Below are 17,748 nucleotides of genomic sequence, written 5' to 3' on the forward strand. Positions count from 1 at the left end.
GTGGGGTGGGATAGAGGAAGAACACCAGTGAGAGCCTGAGACAATGGCATCAGACAACCATCCCTGACCCCTCAAGGGGTATCTCTAGAACCCTGGAGGGAAGATGCAGCCAGCTCAGCTCTGGGGACCCAACTCATTTGTGAGAGTGGGGGTTGAGGGAAGATCTCCAGAGCTAAAGTGGAATACACCTGACTAGATAGATACTAGGTTTCACCAGTGCTCAAGGACTGGAGAAAGGGGTGATGAGAAAATGGATGTGTGGTGTAAAGTCAGGGAGTAAACACGTGACATATATTTATATATGTATATTTATGTGTGTGTGTGTGTGTGTGTATATGTATATTTATATGTGTGTGTGTGTGTGTATGTGTATATATATATATATATATATATATGTACCTTTGTAGGCACAAGTGCCTTAATATTTGCAAAGTGTTTTGCACAGATTAGCATAGTTGTTTTGGCAGGATTTAATGGGGAGAGAAAAGCTAGTAGGGATGTAAGCTATTCTCCTGGATGGAGGGCAAATGCAGTAAGAATCGAAATCGAAATCAACTAAATCGAAAGACTGACTAATTTCTCTGCCCATAGTCTTCCATCATGTTGTTAATGTATTTGTTCCACTGTGATATATTTAATACACTTAAAAAGATGAAACTACAATTGTGCCTAAAAATAATTGTGATCTGAATAGACCCCCACAGACATTTCTGTTTGAAACTTTGGGAAAGGAGTGGGGACCGAAGTTTTAGCCACGTGGATCTCTCTTTACTCAAATCAACTGAATTCAGTGTAACAAATACTATTGAATGCCAGCATCTTCCTATCTATATGGACACCTTGGCTCTGACACTCTGGCTTCACGTGAGATTGGTAAATTTTCAGAAGGGGCCATGTCCACAACTGCCATGGCAGTTTTTTGAGAGCTCAAAGCAATCTGCAAACTTCCCTTCTCTCTCCAGGGAAGTGGAGAGAAGAGAATGCCCTAATTTTAGAAATGGACAATCTACACTTGACAGAGGAAAAGGCATTTCCTCAAACTGACTCAGTAAATCATTGGTGAACTTTTTTCCCCCTGACATCCACTGTATTTCTTTAGCTCCAACTGTTTACTTGAAATGCTGACTGGAGGACATGGGGTGGGAGTAGGGCAGGGGGAAAGAGCTTATCTAGGACCTGGCCAGGATGCTTTTAAAGTGCTGGATATGCACCAGGAAATAAGAAAGCTAGCCTTTTTGTCTTTTGAAAACTGAAAGATAAATGGACTAAATAGAAAAAAAAAAGTTCTTTTGAAAATCAAAACTAGATTTTTATATTTCTGTTGCATTTAATAATGGAAAAATATTTTAGAAATGCATTTAAACCATTACAGTATCTCATTCTACTGAGCTTATAGAATTTCTCATTTAATTTAGAGTATAACACTCATCTCTCTTTTATTTTTCCTTTTGTCCCCCCAACAGCATTAGAATTATGGTAACTTTCCACAGTGGACAGGTACATAGCTCATTCTGACTTAAAAAACAACCTTCATAAAATAGTTAATACTGGCTTAGTTTTGTGGTTTGTTCCTTTTAAGAAGATGAGGCTATTTGGGGATTTATGGCCATAGTTTCTGCATTTGAGGTTGTTGTCCTTCATTTGTTCAGTTGTGTCTGACTCTTTGTGATTCCATGGACCACAGCCTTTCTATTGTTCACTATCTCTCAAAGCCGGCTCCCGAAGAAGCTGGAGTAGTGCTTTCAAACTAATGGTAGTTTGCTAGAAACATACTTTCAGTCTGCATTCAATCATTTTTCCCCATTGTCAACTGTGCCAATTAAAAAAACTCTGCCAACGATGAACAGAATCAAAATGTCAGTTTCATAGAGGACCTGAGAACCAAGACAATTCAGACGTAGCGCATAAATAGTTAAATACCAGTATTTCCACAACAGCCTCAAAGATACTTACTGGTTGAGGAAAGCAAAAAGGTACCTCATCACAATAAGGACTGATCTCGGCAAGGTAAGGAGGAGTTTACGGATGTGAAGAGCCCTCTCATAGAGATTATCTATTCCTACAAACAGAAGATAAATAGTGTTGTTAAGATCCTTCCACCTAAATAAAGTAAAATGATGCCTATACATTCTGATATGCTCTATGACAAGGACGCTTACATAGGTTGACTCTCCATGTCCCTCAGGCCAGATCCTCAAACTTTCCCCATGGGAATGCAACTGACAGTTAAGTGAAATAGCATGAGGGGTTGCTACCATTTCCAAGGATGTCCCCTCTACCCTACCACCATATTTCCTTTCATTGGTATTCCTACAGTTCTGGTCTCAAACAAGATTCTTCTCATTTATTTCGTGTAGAAACAGTTTTAAACTTGTTGACATTTCTAAATTCCTCTGAACAGTTTTCCCCCTCCTTTTTTGGGGGGAAGAGGAGAGGGAAGGATCTCTCCTTTGCTATGTTTGACTAGTTCCCTGGACTTCCTGGTGCTTGGCATTTCCAAGTATTGTTTTCTTCTCTACTGAAGCAGACTTTTTTGAAGCTTCTCAGCACAGCGGTGTTCCTGAAAAATATTACTCTTAGGGATAATATAGTTAACAATGATATTAATGCCACTTTCCCTCACCAGCGTTCTACTTTGATGCCTTATCTTGCTTTGAAGGTAACACTGGGCTCTCTGGGCTTCACCAAATAGAGTGTAGAATTTCTGGTAGATTCTACCAAGCTTAAAAGATCTCAAAGTCTGAGAACAACTCTGAGTTTGGAAAGCAGACCAAGAAGACTGGTCACCAGGTGACAAGGTGGTTTTTCTTTCTCTGCTTTTTTTTTCTTTCTGCAATCCACAAATATAAAATATGGCACTGGTGAAAGAGTGAAATAGTAATCCCACTTTATTATTTTTTGTACAGCATTTTGCATCCTGCCTCAGGAGTTACAGGACCTCTAATGCTTATTATGTGTGGGAACTCAGGGAAATCACTTCACCTAGACTTTCCTTTCTATGAAAAGAAAAGGTTGGACTTCATGACCCCAAAGGTAACTTTCTATTCTAGATCTAAAACCCTCTGCCTATTATTTTTTTTAAAAAGTGTTTTCAAATCCATTTGTTTTTTTAGAGCCTCATAACAACCACGTGGAACAGATATGCCAGGTGTTAGAAGCTATATTTTAAGAGATGAGGAAACAGAGGCTCTGAGATCTTAACTGTTTTGTTCAAATCACAGATTGAGTAAGTGGTGGATCTTGGAGCTAGAATTTAGGTCTTCTGACTCCCAGACCAGGATTCTTTCTGCCCCACCACTTTGTTTCTCTGCATGGCTTTCTGAGAGAATTGACAAGTGTGCAAATGAGAGCCTCATTCTGTGAAACATATGAAAATACTGGCATGATTTCCCCCCTAAGGAGTTTCAATAGTCTTTAATCATCCTATTTAATAATAGGAAGGGAAAACAATTGACAGATGTAGCAGAGTAGATGAGAAAGCCTTCCCAGCTTCTTCCTCCTATCAGTACCAATTCAATTAAAAGCTAATTCAGCCCAGACAGTCAGGTGATAATCTACAAATTAAAAATAAAATGCATGAACAACTACATTTAATCAACTAATTTTTTCCCAGCTCCTTCACTGTGTTCCAAGAGTTTAAGAACAACCATTTACATTGAGAGGGGAAAAAGGTATCTAGGGCTGCTGTCCACTTATTAAGAAACCATTGGTGTGATCAGATGGTTGTTTCTCTGCACAGCTGGGGAGAATTTTAATTAGTGATGGAAAAGGAGGGGAAATACATGGATATATAATTCCCAGATGTCCTTTACCAGGATGCAAATGAGCTCAAAACAGTACAAGTAACTTATTACATAGTCAGGACTTACAGAAAAAAACAATTCTCACTCTCACCAGTGACTGTGCTATATAGTTTAAACTGGAGCTGTCATATCTTAAGACTACAAATTCTACAAAGTCCAACTAAAATGGAGCTAAAGAATTGACATACTATTCATACTTCCAATGAACTTGTCCATTCAGAAAGGTACCCTCTACATCAACTCAGAAAATCCTGATAATACTATCATTTGAGTACTATGGAAACCGTATTTATGATTTGTAAAGTGCTTCAGAATGAATGAGCATCCATGAATGTTACAAGGCAGATGATTAGAATTGAATTCATTGAATGTAGTGCCTTGTTTCAACACACTTTTCAGAAACTGGCCTTGTTGGAGATACATGACTTCCCTTTTGGAGGGTGGTAAATTCTTTCAGGTCGCTAGGGCCCAACTGACAGGTTGCCATTCCAGTTAAACTAAAGTATACTCTTAGTGATCTGGAAAAATTAACCCATGTCCCCACTGTAAGAAGTTTATTTTCTGGTCACCCTGAGAACTAATTCCATTATATCAATGGCTTCCATGTGCCATAGTTAAGGGGGGAGGACATATATTTTTAGCCTTCTTTAGCAGAGGAGAAGTTGAAGGGTGCACATGTGTGGATGTATATATGTATCTCTATGTATATAATCAGATTTAGAGCTTGAAGGAACTTTATAGGTCATCTAATTCAACTCCTTTCATTCTTAGAGGGGGGGAAACTGAGGTCCATAGAGATGCCCAAAGATCAGGGAGGTGGGAAGGGGCAGAGATCTTCTGACTCAATCCATTTTATTTTCCACTGAAACATATGGATGAAGCGACTCGCTACAGAGAACCACCAAGCACTCAACAAGAATAACAAATGTTACGTGCTTAGGTTTTAGTAGATTAAGCATAAAACGATATGAAATATTTTACACAATTTCACTTTGCAATATCCCCTCTCAAGGTACCAATGCTCTCTTAATTGCCAATTGTAATGGCTTTTCTTGATCTCTTTGTAGCATCTGACTTTTTTTTTCTTTTTAGCCAATTGGGGTTAAGTGACTTGCCCAGGGTCACACAGCTAGTAAGTGTCCAGTGTTTGTTCTGAGGCTGGATTTGAACTCAGGTCCTCCTGCCTTCAGGGCTGGTGCTCTATCCACTGCGCCACCTAGGTGCCCCAGCATCTGACATTGTTAACCACCTTCTTTTCTTGGATACTGCCTCCTCTCTGGGTTTCTGTGGGTCTGCTCTCTCGGTTCTCCTCCTACTTGTCTGACCACTCCTCATTTTTTTTCTTAGTTCTTCATCCATGTCATGCCCACCTACAGAGGATCCCCCTCAAGACTCTGTCCTGGACACTTTTTTTATTCTTTCATTTGGTGATCTCATCAGTTCCCATGGGTTCAGTTATCATAACTATACAGAAGATTCCCAGATCGATTTATCCAACTTTAGTCTCTCTTCTGGGGTCCGTTCCCAAATCACCAGCTTCCTTCTGCATCTTAAACTGAACACCTCCAAGACATAATTCTCTACCCCCACCCCACCCCAAATCACCTCTCTCCCAAACTCCTCTTTTGCTACCCTCCAGTCACCCAGGTTCATAACTTCAGTGTCATCCATGATTCCTTTTTTTTTTCACTAACCACACATCCAATCAATTACCTAATCTTGCTATTTCTATCTATACAACATCTCTTGTCTATGTTCCCATCTTTCCATTCTATTCTATTCTAGCACAGGTGCTTCTCATCTCTTGTCTTATTTTTTTTTTTGTTGCTGTTCAGTTGTGTCTGACTCTTTGTGACCTTATTTGGGGTTTTCGTGGGAAAGATAATGGAATAACTTGCCATTTCCTTCTCTAGCTCATTTAACAGATGAGGAAACTGAGGCAAATGCGGTAAAGTGACTTGCCCAGGGTCACTAGTAAGTATCTGAGGCCGGATTTCAACTAAAGATGAGTCTTCCTGACTCCAGGGCCAGCACTCTAATCCACCGTGCCACCTAGCTACAACAGACTTAACTAGACTCCTTGTCTCAATGTCCCCACCCCATTCCAGTCTCCACACCGCTAACTCCACACTGCACAGGTCTGACCTTATCACGTCCTTAGTTGATAAACTCCCTATTGCCTCCATGACACATATAATCTCTTGTCTAGCATTTAAAGTTCTTCACAACTGGCCTCAGTCTTTCTTTCCAGTCTTTTTCAGTCATATTGGCCCACTTGCTGTTCCTTTGATGGGATTTCCCATCTCTCATTTCTGTGCCTTAGCCCTTGATGTTCCCTATACGTCTCCTTTCTCACCTCTGCCTCTTAGTATCTCCAGCATCCTTTAAAACTCAGCTGAAACACAAGCTGTTCTAAGAGATCTTTCCTGGTCCTCCAGCATCCTTTAAAACTCAGCTGAAACACAAGCTGTTCTAAGAGATATTTCCTGGTCCTAATGACTTCTTTTCTAAGACCATTTTCCATCTCCTCTGTATTTATCTTGTATATACTGATTTATATATTTTGTCTCTAGAATTAGAACATAAGTTCCCTGAGGGCAAGGACTAATTTTTTTCTTCATATCTCTAGCACTTAGTGTTTAGCAAACATTTAATAAATGCTTGTTGAGTGAACTTACATTTAGTATTTTATGATTAATGCTATCTTTGAATATTTAGTTACATTAAATAAAACTGTAAGAGAACTTTTAGATCATCTCTAATTAGGGTGTTTGTCACACATTGTGAAATAATTACATATTTTGAAGTTCGATGGTAAACATGAGTCATGTTATACATGTTATGACTCACTCTTAAAAGCAAAAATTGGTATTTATCCACATTTGTTCCCTTGTCAACAAGGCAAACATATGTTGTCCTTAGCATATTCGCTTCCAATCGAATCATGCCAAGGAAGAACTTGAAATAAATTATCTGAAGATGACCCTGCCACTGAAAGCAGTCTGCTTAGGAACTGCCTCTATATCTGTTATTAATAGCACAGTGACAGCCACATAAGCTATCACTTAAGATGTGAGAAATGTGGTAAGAATTAAGAATATTATTTTCTAAGCAACCAATCTAACTTTAGGCTGGTGGATGATGGGTAATTGTGCTAATCAGGGAGGGTTGGTAGTCATCAGTCTATCTTAGGTTCCCTGGTTTTAAAGAAAAAAAAATTCTCGTCATCAATCATCACTCCATTTCATCCTTGTGAAATCCTAGCTTGGCAGCTAGGTGACGCAATGGAAAGAGTGCCCACCCTGGAGTCAGGAAGACCAGAGTTCAAATCTGGCTTCAGACACGTACTGGCTGTGGAATCCGAGGGAATTCACTTACTCCCTGTTTGCCTCAGTTTCCTTACCTGTTAAAAAGGGATAATAATAGCATCTACCTCCCAGGGTTGTTGTGGATTAATTGAGATAATAAATGTAAAGCACTTAGCATGTTGCCTGGTACATAGTAAGCATTAGGTTGTTATGATGTTACATTAATAAGATTATTATAAGAATATTATTACATTACTTCATTATTATATTAGCTGCATATTATTCTGTAGGATGCGTAAAGCTATAGTTCCTGATTCTATGGAAATAACATCATAATATAAGATTCTTTGGGTAATTCTTCTCAACTGTAGAGACCATTGTCTCTGGAGTCTGAGGTCTGGGGCTCAAATCCCCCCCCCCCCCCCGATATTTACTGCCAGTGTGACCTTGGGTGAATCATTTCATGTCCCTGGGCTTCAGTTTCCCCACCTGTAGAATAAGGGAGTTGGATCAGCTGGCCTCTAAATGATCCCTCCAGCTTTAAGTGTAGAATCATCAAGCCTTTGGCTAATTCGTGTCAACTCTCGGGGCAGTGTGGACACCTCTGCCTTTTGGGATAATTCAGCTCAGATACCACCTTCTACACCCACCAAGTAATCGACAAGCAATTCCTGATTGACACATGCCATGTGCCAGGCACTGTACAAAGACCAAAACTGGAACAGTCCCTGCCTTCGTGGAGCTTAAATTCTATTGGGGGAAACAACATGTGTATATAAGCACATGCAATATTACGGGGTAATTCTTTTAGGGAAGGGTCAGGAAGGGCCCCATATACAAGTTACTGCTTCAGCTGGGTCTCAAATGAAACCAGAGAGTCTAAGAATCAGAGTTGAGAAGGGAATGAACTCCAGGCATAGACGATAAGCCGTGCAAAGACCCAGAAATGGGAGATCCATAAAGATTTTCCTGATCTCCCCATCCACTAGTGTGTTTCTCTCCCCAAGTTCCCTTGGAATCACTGTGTAGATATTTTGTATACATATATGTAAATGCTGTAGATTATCTGTACATGCAGTGTGTATTCTGTACATACATGTATGTGCATATAGTCTGCATACAGACATGCACACTTATATTCTGCACACATATGTGTATGCATATATTCTGTATACACACACATAAGCATATAGCCTATATATGTACACTATATATTCTTCATATGTACATGAATATAGCCTACACACATATTCTGTACGTGTCTATATTCTACAGACATCTATATATATATTCTATATATAATAGATATACAATACAATATACATATTCTATATACATATATATTCTATATACACACATGTACACATGCTACATATTCAATATACATGTCACATAGTCTATACATTGTGTGTTATACATGCAACATGCATGCACATATTATGTGTATATACACACACGTACATATACACACATCTCCCCTATTACAACGTAAGCTTCATAAGGCAGTAATTTTGTCTTTGTGTCCCTAGAGTTTAACAGTGCCTAGCGAATAAAAGGCACACAATAATAACTAACGGCTAACATTTATATAGTGCTTTACTATGTGCCAGGCACTGTGCTAATTGCTTTATAATGATTATCTCATTTGACCCTCATAATCATCTTGGGAGATAGGTGCTATTACATTCCCATTTTACAGACAAGGAAACTGAGGCAGGTAAGTGGTGAAATCACTTGCCCAGGGTAATACAGCTAGGACGTGTCTGAGGGCAGATTTGAATGCAGGTCTTCCCAACTCTACATACTCTAACCACTGTGCTGGTGGTGGTGTTGAGTTTTCAGTCATGGTTAACTCTTTATTCACCCATTTAGGGTTTTCTTGGCAAAGATACTAGAGTGGTTTGCCATTTCCTTCTCCATCTTGTTTTACTGATGAGGAAACTGAGGCAAACGGGGTGAAGTGACTTGCCCAGGCTAGCTTGTCCACAGCTAGTAAGTGTCTGATGCCGGATTTAAACTCAGGAAGATGTCTTCCTGACTGCAGGCCTGGCACTCTATGCACTTCGGTGCCATGTGGATGCCCATCCATTGTGCTACCAGTTGCTTAAAGAATGCTTGCTGATTTATTGGCAAGGTGGAAAAACCACTGCCTTTGGAGTCACAGTATCTGGGTTCAGGTTCCAATCCCAGCTCTGGCCCTTACAATTTATGTGACCTTGAGCTATTAGTTAATCTCCCCAAGTCTTGGCTTCCTTGGGTGTAAAATGCGGGAGTTGAATTAGATGGTCTTGAACGTCCCTTCCAGCTCAAAATCTACGATCCTGTCATCTTAGATACTCTAATAAGTCCTTCCTCAGAGAAGATTTAAAATGCATTAAACTGCCTATGGTGAGTTACAGTTTCTCCCTGCTCGTGATAAAAGCCAAAATATCTTGGGCTCAAGGAACAAAGATGAGGAAAAACAATGATGGCAGTGCAGAAAAGCTGACAGGATAAATTCGATGCAGTATGTCAATTTAAAGTAGGGTGAGATGCAAGCAACTGGCATTCCTGAAGTAGCAGTGCAGGCCTTGAGGTATAGAAGCCACCAGCTGGAGGTGGTGGATAGGCCTGAGAACTTCCTCTGGCTGTCTCCTCTAGGCATAGCCATGCCTAGCATGGCTTGTGGTCTGGCTCCAGCATCTGGCACACTCCCCTGGGCCCAGGATTGGGGCCAACATTAATGGTTGTCAAGGGTAACCTGGAAAACATCCATATCTATACCTGCTTGTGAATGAACATGGAACATTGTGCTCTCTTGCTTTCCTTCGTTGGAAGACAAGACAAGCAATTATTGATGGATGTAAGTTCCTACTGTGTGCCAGGCACATATGCACCTTTGGGGCATGTTCTTCTTTGGGAAAAGTTGTGAGTAGAAGCTTTGTTTTATTTTCTCAAGCCATACCTTGTTTCCACAACTTTATAAGCTCATCTACTTGGGAAAAGGGGAAATTTTCAACTAGGCTTGGTGCATCTGATTAAAATTCTCCAAGTGAGTTAAAGTTCTTGTCTCCAAACTGGAGACTTCACATGTCATCTTTCCAATGCCCTGACATTGAGGCTTGACAGCTTTGTAAGGCTGTGTATGAAAAGCTAACCACAAATCATATCTCTGAATTCTGAAAATGGCAAATATCAGATATTTGGTGGCACCATTTCTAAAGCAGAGAGCAAATGCTAAATCATAGTATACTATTTCCCTTGGTAACTTATCCTTAAGCATTAAGACATGGACGGAAATTCCATGGTAGCTACATTTAGAAAAGGTATTTATTTAACAGCAGTTGCCTCAAACATTCCTGACATCCATTGCTAAACACTCGGCTTTCAAGATCAATTTACCAGTTAACGTTATATGTTTAAGTAAGCATTCACATTTTATTTTTGCCACATCACATTTAGAATCCATGTCTAACATGCGCTTAAGTTATGTGTGTATGTGAGCTTTATAGGGGGTGAGGAGAGCTAGAAAGATGAAGAGAGGAGAGAAAAAGAAGAGGAAAGGGGTAGGAGGAGAGGAAGGAAGAGATGTACTTGGAGGAAAACCTTAGTGGCAAATTGAAATTATTTGGATTAATCTTTGCCTTACTTTCAAGTTATGGTTATGTGTGTGTGTGTGTGTGTGTGTGTGTCTATGAATGAGTATGTAGGTAGGAGGGAGACTGATTTGTGTATTTCTTTAAATAAAGCAGCTTTATACTGTGGCCTCATAGAATCATGGATTTAGAGCTGAGAAAGATCTTAGTTTAGGTGAACCTCATTTTAATGTTTTAAAAACTGTTCTCTCAGTGGATCACTTTTATTTCCCTATATAGCCCCCAAACATTTCTTGCAACGGATCATTCAAGCAGCATTGATTGGGCTCTTAGGATGTGCCTGACACTGTGCTCTGGTAATACAAAGAAAAAGCAAACAGTCCCTGCCCTGAAGAAGCTTACATTCTAAGATACATTCTAATGGGGGAGATCTTGTACATGAAAAGGTACAAAGAGAGAGAGAGAGAGAAATACAGAAATACAGGTAACTTTGGACTTATGGATGGCAGGGCAGTGGGAGGGGCGGATCAGGAAAGTCCTCTTGCAGAAGGTGAGATCTGAGTCGAGACTAGAAGGAAGCCAGGTTCCTAAGGCAGGGTAGGATTCAAAGTCGGGTTCTTGCGACCCAAAGTCCAGCCTCTGTCCACTACACCTCAACTACCAAATGGGACATTTTCCAAAACACAATAGGAAGCTTGATAGGGCCTTGGTAAAGAGATGTAAATTTAAAAAAATTGTTGTTTAGATTAAATGTCACTTCAAATTATTCTGTAATGGGAAGAGGGAAGGGGAACTGTGGATGCCATTACAGGAACATTATTAGAAGCTGACAAGGCCCAAATCTACTGATTAGGTCAGTAATCTCTCCTGCCCCTAACCTCCTATGGAATATTTTTCCATACCACATTTGTTATACTTGTCTTATGTTACTTGGCAATGTTTCATATAAACATATATATATATATGTATATATATTACACACACACACACACACACACACACAGAGACATATATATTTTAAATTTGGACATGTAATATCATTGGAATAGGGAATTTCTAGGGAGGCAAATTTCTCCCCCTCCCTCCTAACGCAGATCCCACTAGCTCCGTAACTTAAGAGAGTCTTAGACGTTGTCTGAGACAGTGAGAGAACCTGCCAGCAGGGTTCAGAACTTAAACCTGGGTCTTTCAAAATTCCCAAGCTGGTTCTCCAAACCATTATTCTTCTTGTACTCACTTGGCTGTGTATCTCACCTTTCCTGCTAGACTGTAACTCCTAGAAGTTAGGGAATCTGAGTCCGCATTTCTTATGGCATCTAGGATATTGCAGATGCCCAATAAATGGTCCTGGATGGCTATATATGTATATGTATATGTATAGTGTATACACACATACACACATGCATATACACACAATATATACATATATGTATATGTGTTATATATACACATATACATACATGTATGTATCTATCTACCTATCTATCTCTATATCTGTGTTTAAAATCCCAGCTCAGCTCATCCCTTCCTTTTTTGACCTTGAGCAGGATAGTAAATTTTTCTGGGCCTCAAAGTCCTCATCTTTAAAAAGAAGGGGCCGTATTCTAACTCTATAATCCTAGAATCAGTTGAACAATGCTAGAAAAGCATGGAGAGCAAAAATATTCACCTGGAGAGTAAATCCTAATAGTTAAGAAGCCCATCTTGAGGTTTCTGGATGACACTGGCTTCCTGGCTGTTCCATGAACGTGATACTCCATCCAGGCATTCTCCCTGGTTGTCTCCCATGCCTAGAAGGTTCTCCCTCCTCTGTTCTGCTTCCTGGCTTCTGCTCAGTCCCAACGAAAACCCCACATTCTACAGGAAAGCTTCCCCAACCCTTTTTGATTCCAGTGCCTTCCCTCTCTAAATGATTTCCTATTTACCTTGCATGTTGCTTGCTATATAAATTGACACGCATGTATACATACGTGCATATATGCATGCACATGTGTCTGTACACGAGTAGACAAACAAGCGGATATACATGTGCGCATACATACACATGTATGTATCTTTGTTTGTTGGCTCCCCTATCCGATTGTGAGCTCTATGAGGGCAGGGATTGTCTTTGGACTATTTTTGTATCCCAAGAACTTGGCACAGTGCCTAGCACACAGTAGGTGTGAATAGATTGTTGTAAGAAGCCCTTATTAGGTGACACAGTAGGACAAAAATGCGACAGAAGTGAGGAAACAAGTGTTGCTGATGTTGCAGGGTTGACCAAGCTCCTGGCATGACATCATAATATAAGGAGGAGGGCTGTGCCTCCCCTCCAGCTGTCATGTGGGACACCTAAAGACAATGATCTGGGCAACGAGAAATCTGCTGAATGTTGCAGATGAAAATCCCCGGAGTGCTCACTGCCCCATATTTAAGTCAATTTTCAGGACGCGAGGGAAGGTTCTGGTCATGGCAAAAGGGGATTCCAGGATCATGACATCTCTCTCTTTTTTTTTTCTCCTAGTTCTTTCCAGCTGGGTCAAAAGTCTGCTGGGATGACTCAGACAATGTGTGTGTGCATGTTGAAATGTCTCAGAGACATTTTGAATCACCCACAACGATGTCTAAATGAGCTAGAGGAGGCTTTCTTGGAACAGAGTTCTTAAAAAGTATACTCATTGGTAGTTCTCTCTCCCTCTGGAAAGCACTTTGAATTGACTTGGGATCTATTTTGAATTTAATTCAATGTGTCCATGTTGTACTCCCCTTCCCTTCCTAGCCCTTTTCCTCATCTAGTAAAATGTAAGCATCTTGAAACTGGGGACTGTTTCATTTTGGTCTTTCTATCCCCAGCACTTAGTATCCCCTGAACATAGTTGGCATTTAACTCATTGAACTGAATTAAGGAAAAACTGTGACCCCAGACTTTCATAATCTTGCTATCTAAGCCACCATTTCTGGTGTGGTACTTGTGTCCCAGCAATCATGCTGGGTACGAAGGCTGACCCTTGACATTTCCATTATTGGTAATGCTTATTCTTTGGAAGGAACTGGGTTGGGGGGGCAGAGTTCTATTAACTAAACATATAGTTCTACCAGGAGGTCACTGCCAGAACTGAAACCATAGCAGTTAGCTGGTGCAGTAGATAAAAGTACTAGCCTGTGAATCAGGAAGATCTGAGTTCAAATCCCATCACAGACACCTAACAGCTGTGTGACCCTGGGCAAATCACTTAACATCTCTGTGCTTTAATTTCCTCATCTGTAAAAAGAGGAGGTTGGGCTTGATAGTTTCTGAGGTTCTAGCTATCTTTAAGGCTGTGATCTATTCCTTTTAAACACGTGCTGTAGGATATAGTGTTAGAACACAATCCCTAGGATCAGTATTCACTTTCCTCATTTCACTTTTAGAAAGCTCGGGACAAAAAGAAAAATCGAACAAAACACGCTAGGGATACCAGCTTCGGAGTCTCCTGTGACATAATACTGCTTCACCGTCAAGTGGCTATCTGCGTAACATTTTGCAAAACTGTTATGAAATATGCAATCTCATCTGGACCTCTTGAGGCAGGCAATACAGAAGCCTGACTCTCCCTCTCCCTTTCTCCATTCTGAATATAGCTTAGACTCCTTCTCAGAGCAGAACATGACTGGCTCCTTGGTCGGCCCACAGAAAGGGTTTCACTCCCTGGTGACACTGATGTGTACTAATAGGAATTCACCTCAATGGAGCAGGAATTCCTTGAAGCAGTTACCAAGACGTGGACGTGTTACCAGATGTCTAAGCTGGGCTAGGGTGAGCCCAGAGCAAACCACAAAACAGAAATGGATCAACACATCTCATTTGCATCAACCTCACTTTTCCTCTGTCTCTTAGCCTGCCTGAACCCATCCTTGAGCTTGGAAGGAAATGAACAGCCCTGGAAGCTTCAATATTCCATACTCAGTTCAGAAACGTCCTTACAACTGCACTCCACTCCAGGAATGTGTCTGTGTTCAATCCCAGTTCAAAAAGGGAGTGACCCTGGCTACAGAGCAAGACTCACCCTGGAGACGAACTGCTCCAGAATGGAAACGGCTTGTCTCCGAAAGCCAGGGGGCTATCTCTTACCCTTTCCAGGAAGTTGTTAATTGAAACACATAGTTCTGCAGAGAGAAGGATTTAAAAAAAAAAAAATGCAAAAAACGTCCACTTACTGACACAAGAAATAAGATCATTAAATCTTTCCTTAGGAAAGAGGGGGTTTTCCAGCCCGCGGAAAAAGAGTTTCAGAACTCCGGCAACTGAGTTAATGTCATGGTTACTTTGGTCATCAGCCAAAGGATTTTCACCTAAAATAAATAAGTAAAAAACAAATTATTCATATACTTTTGTTCACTCTGATCAAAACTATAGACATTTCTTTATGAGGTTGTTAATTATAATTATGATCTGTGAGATTTTATATGGGACTAAAATTAAAATTACTGGTTTAGAAATCCCACCCTGTGATTACACTAAAAATAGTAGGCTAAAATAAAGCTGTTTTAAAATCTTGTTACCAAATAATACCTTACAATTTACCAAAATGTAAAGAGAAAAAAAAACTGTGGCATTCCTAATGCTACCCAAGTTTCTCTCCCCTCCCAATGAGCAACCTAACATCTGAATTGAATTCTCTTCCCAGACTCCCCATGCCACAGTATAAAAATCCAGTATGTGTGTGCCTGGGGTAGCTCAATGCTTCAGAAGTAATGCAGGCTGCTCCCGATTGCAAGAATATAAATATTCCCCTACCCCCAGAGATAAGTCTATTCTAAATGGACAGAATCTTAAGTATCTGAAAATTTGGTAGCATTTTCAGGCTATCTAGAAGGGGTGATTAGAAAATGTACCTTTAACTTGTCAGAAATAGGAAAAAGTGGTCTTTTTTTTGCATGTGATGGGTGTTTAACTTTTTGTTTTGTGTTGTACTTTACATTTGTAAGATACCTATTTATGGTGTTACATTTTGGGGATACTGGAGCAGAGCAGGGTACCCCTCAATCCCTATTACACATTCTTTTTTAAGGTTACCTACTTTGTAGAGGGAGATACCAAATCAGTTTAGTTAAGTAAATTGAAAGAGTCAACATCAAGGCCAGGAAAGTAATTCACTGACTGATACATGGTCCCATGTTTAAATCATGTTTATTATCCATAAAGCTACTCTCCTAGAAAGGTACATATATATCATGCAGACACTTAGCTATTTCACAGAACAGACTCACCTTCACTCTATGATTTGTTAACTTCGATGAAGAATTCCTTGGTTCCTGAACAAACGACCTCTCATTTCCCTTTCTTATGACTAGAACAGCGTACTAGGGAATCACTGATATATATAACTATTTGTACCTCCTCAGCATGGAGAAACTGCATATCTGAAATGAAGTTCTGCTGCTTGTAATAGAATTATCTGGCTTTTCAGGACCCTTGGACTGAAGAAGGACTGAGTGTATCATACAGAGACAGGCTGTTTTCCTCTCACCCTGGAGGGTGGAAATTACCCAGCATGCCAGCATCAAGCTTGTGAAGGTTTGTGAGAGAGTATCTTCAAAGTGATATTGGGTTTTCATTTTTTATTATAATAGGGGGCTAAGCCATTTGGATGACATTCAGGGCTAAGAGAGAGAGAGAGAGTGCCTTTCGCTGCTTGAGCCAGCTAAAAAGGATGATTCTTTCCCTTTCAGTCTTTCTCCAAAAAAGAATGAGTTCTTGTTTAAAAGCTTATCTCGGGGGGGAAAAAAGCTTATCTCCATTTTTTTGAGCTACATTTATAATTTCTAACTAGTTTGAATTTGCTTGCTGTATAAAGTCATCTATTCTGGCTAGTTTAGATCTGAGTACTTCATTATTCATGAATAAGGAATTACAAAAAGACAAGAGACAGTGAGAAGAGAGGGAGAGTATATCTTTATGTGAATGAAAGATGGATTGAGAAAAGAAAATCTCAATAGCTGGGGGCTCAAGAGCTATATGAGAGAGAATCTTACAGATTTTATAACTCCCTGAAAAACAGAAAAAGGATCTAGTTGTGTGACCATTAAGCTTAGACAATGCCTGAGACATTAGTGAGCAGTTTTAAAAGGGGAAAATTCTCTTGGAGGTAGGAGATTCAGGTTGTTCCTTGTTTTCCTTCAAGAATACTCACAGGATCTTTCCCCTGGGGAGTAAAAGTGAAGGAGGTGACTAGAGGGTAAGTCACACCCAGGGTAAGGCAAGAAGGGGTGGCTTGAATGGACCAGTGATGTCTACATTCCAAAGGTGGGAGATTGCTGGTAGACAAGAGGGAATAGCTAATTTTTTATGAATCTAAATACCTCCAGCCCAGTTACTGCTACATAAAAACATTTTTATTTGACATTTAAGATTTTTTACACTTTGATGAGAACACCATACACCTAAACCCCAGCAATGACAAAAAAAGAAAAAATACCAAGAGACTTTCTGAGGTGAAATAATGGGGCCTGTTCCAGTTGAAGAAATGCATCCTTCGACAGAATTTGGCTTATGACCCAGTGACCACCAAATTATACAAAAGTTTTAGTGCATTTAGTTCAGTGCTAGGACTCAAGTTGGTGTTGTTATGGTTATTTCTGATTTCCATCAAATACCGTAAACTGGTAAGAAGAAGCAAAACAAGACACTGTTTTTTAACTAAAGTCTAGTTGTTTCAATGTGGGAACTTGGCAACGTTTCAGAGACGGATGTGGTTTGCCAAGTTGTCATTTATTTACTCATAAGCAGAAATAAGGGAGAAGTGGCAGCTAACCCCAAGGGACCTCTCTAAACACCCCCCCACCCCCCCACAGTTTGCTAGTCCAGGCCATAGAGGAAGATGTCACAGGTGATGATCCTTGAACCTTAACTTTGGAGAAAGGGAAGAAATGGATGATTGGAAGAAAAGACGATGTGGCTGACCATATTTACTTTTTTAGATATAAATACATTTCTATGGAATGGGGATAAACTTTAAACCATTAAGGAAGTTAATCAATAATTATAACATTTTAGCAAGGTTGAATTGATAGAGGAAGTAGGAAGGCACTAGAAGGGTC

The 17,748-nt window shown here is 40.0% G+C and overlaps 1 protein-coding gene across 2 annotated transcripts in view; it reads right to left on the minus strand.

Moving 5' to 3' along the window:
- Positions 1–17,748, minus strand: part of SRGAP1 (SLIT-ROBO Rho GTPase activating protein 1) — a 315,572-nt gene that overhangs the window by 25,731 nt on the left and 272,093 nt on the right. For both annotated transcript variants that reach the window (XM_027854191.1, XM_027854190.1), the window contains exons 15-16: positions 14,866–15,000; positions 1,954–2,059 (exon numbers count right to left, since the gene is read on the minus strand). In XM_027854191.1, coding sequence (XP_027709992.1) covers positions 1,954–2,059; positions 14,866–15,000 — 241 coding nt within the window. The remainder of the gene's footprint in view (positions 1–1,953; positions 2,060–14,865; positions 15,001–17,748) is intronic.

Source organism: Vombatus ursinus, unplaced genomic scaffold (genome assembly GCF_900497805.2).
Source record: "Vombatus ursinus unplaced genomic scaffold, bare-nosed wombat genome assembly UNPS02010320.1, whole genome shotgun sequence".
NCBI lineage: Eukaryota > Metazoa > Chordata > Mammalia > Diprotodontia > Vombatidae > Vombatus > Vombatus ursinus.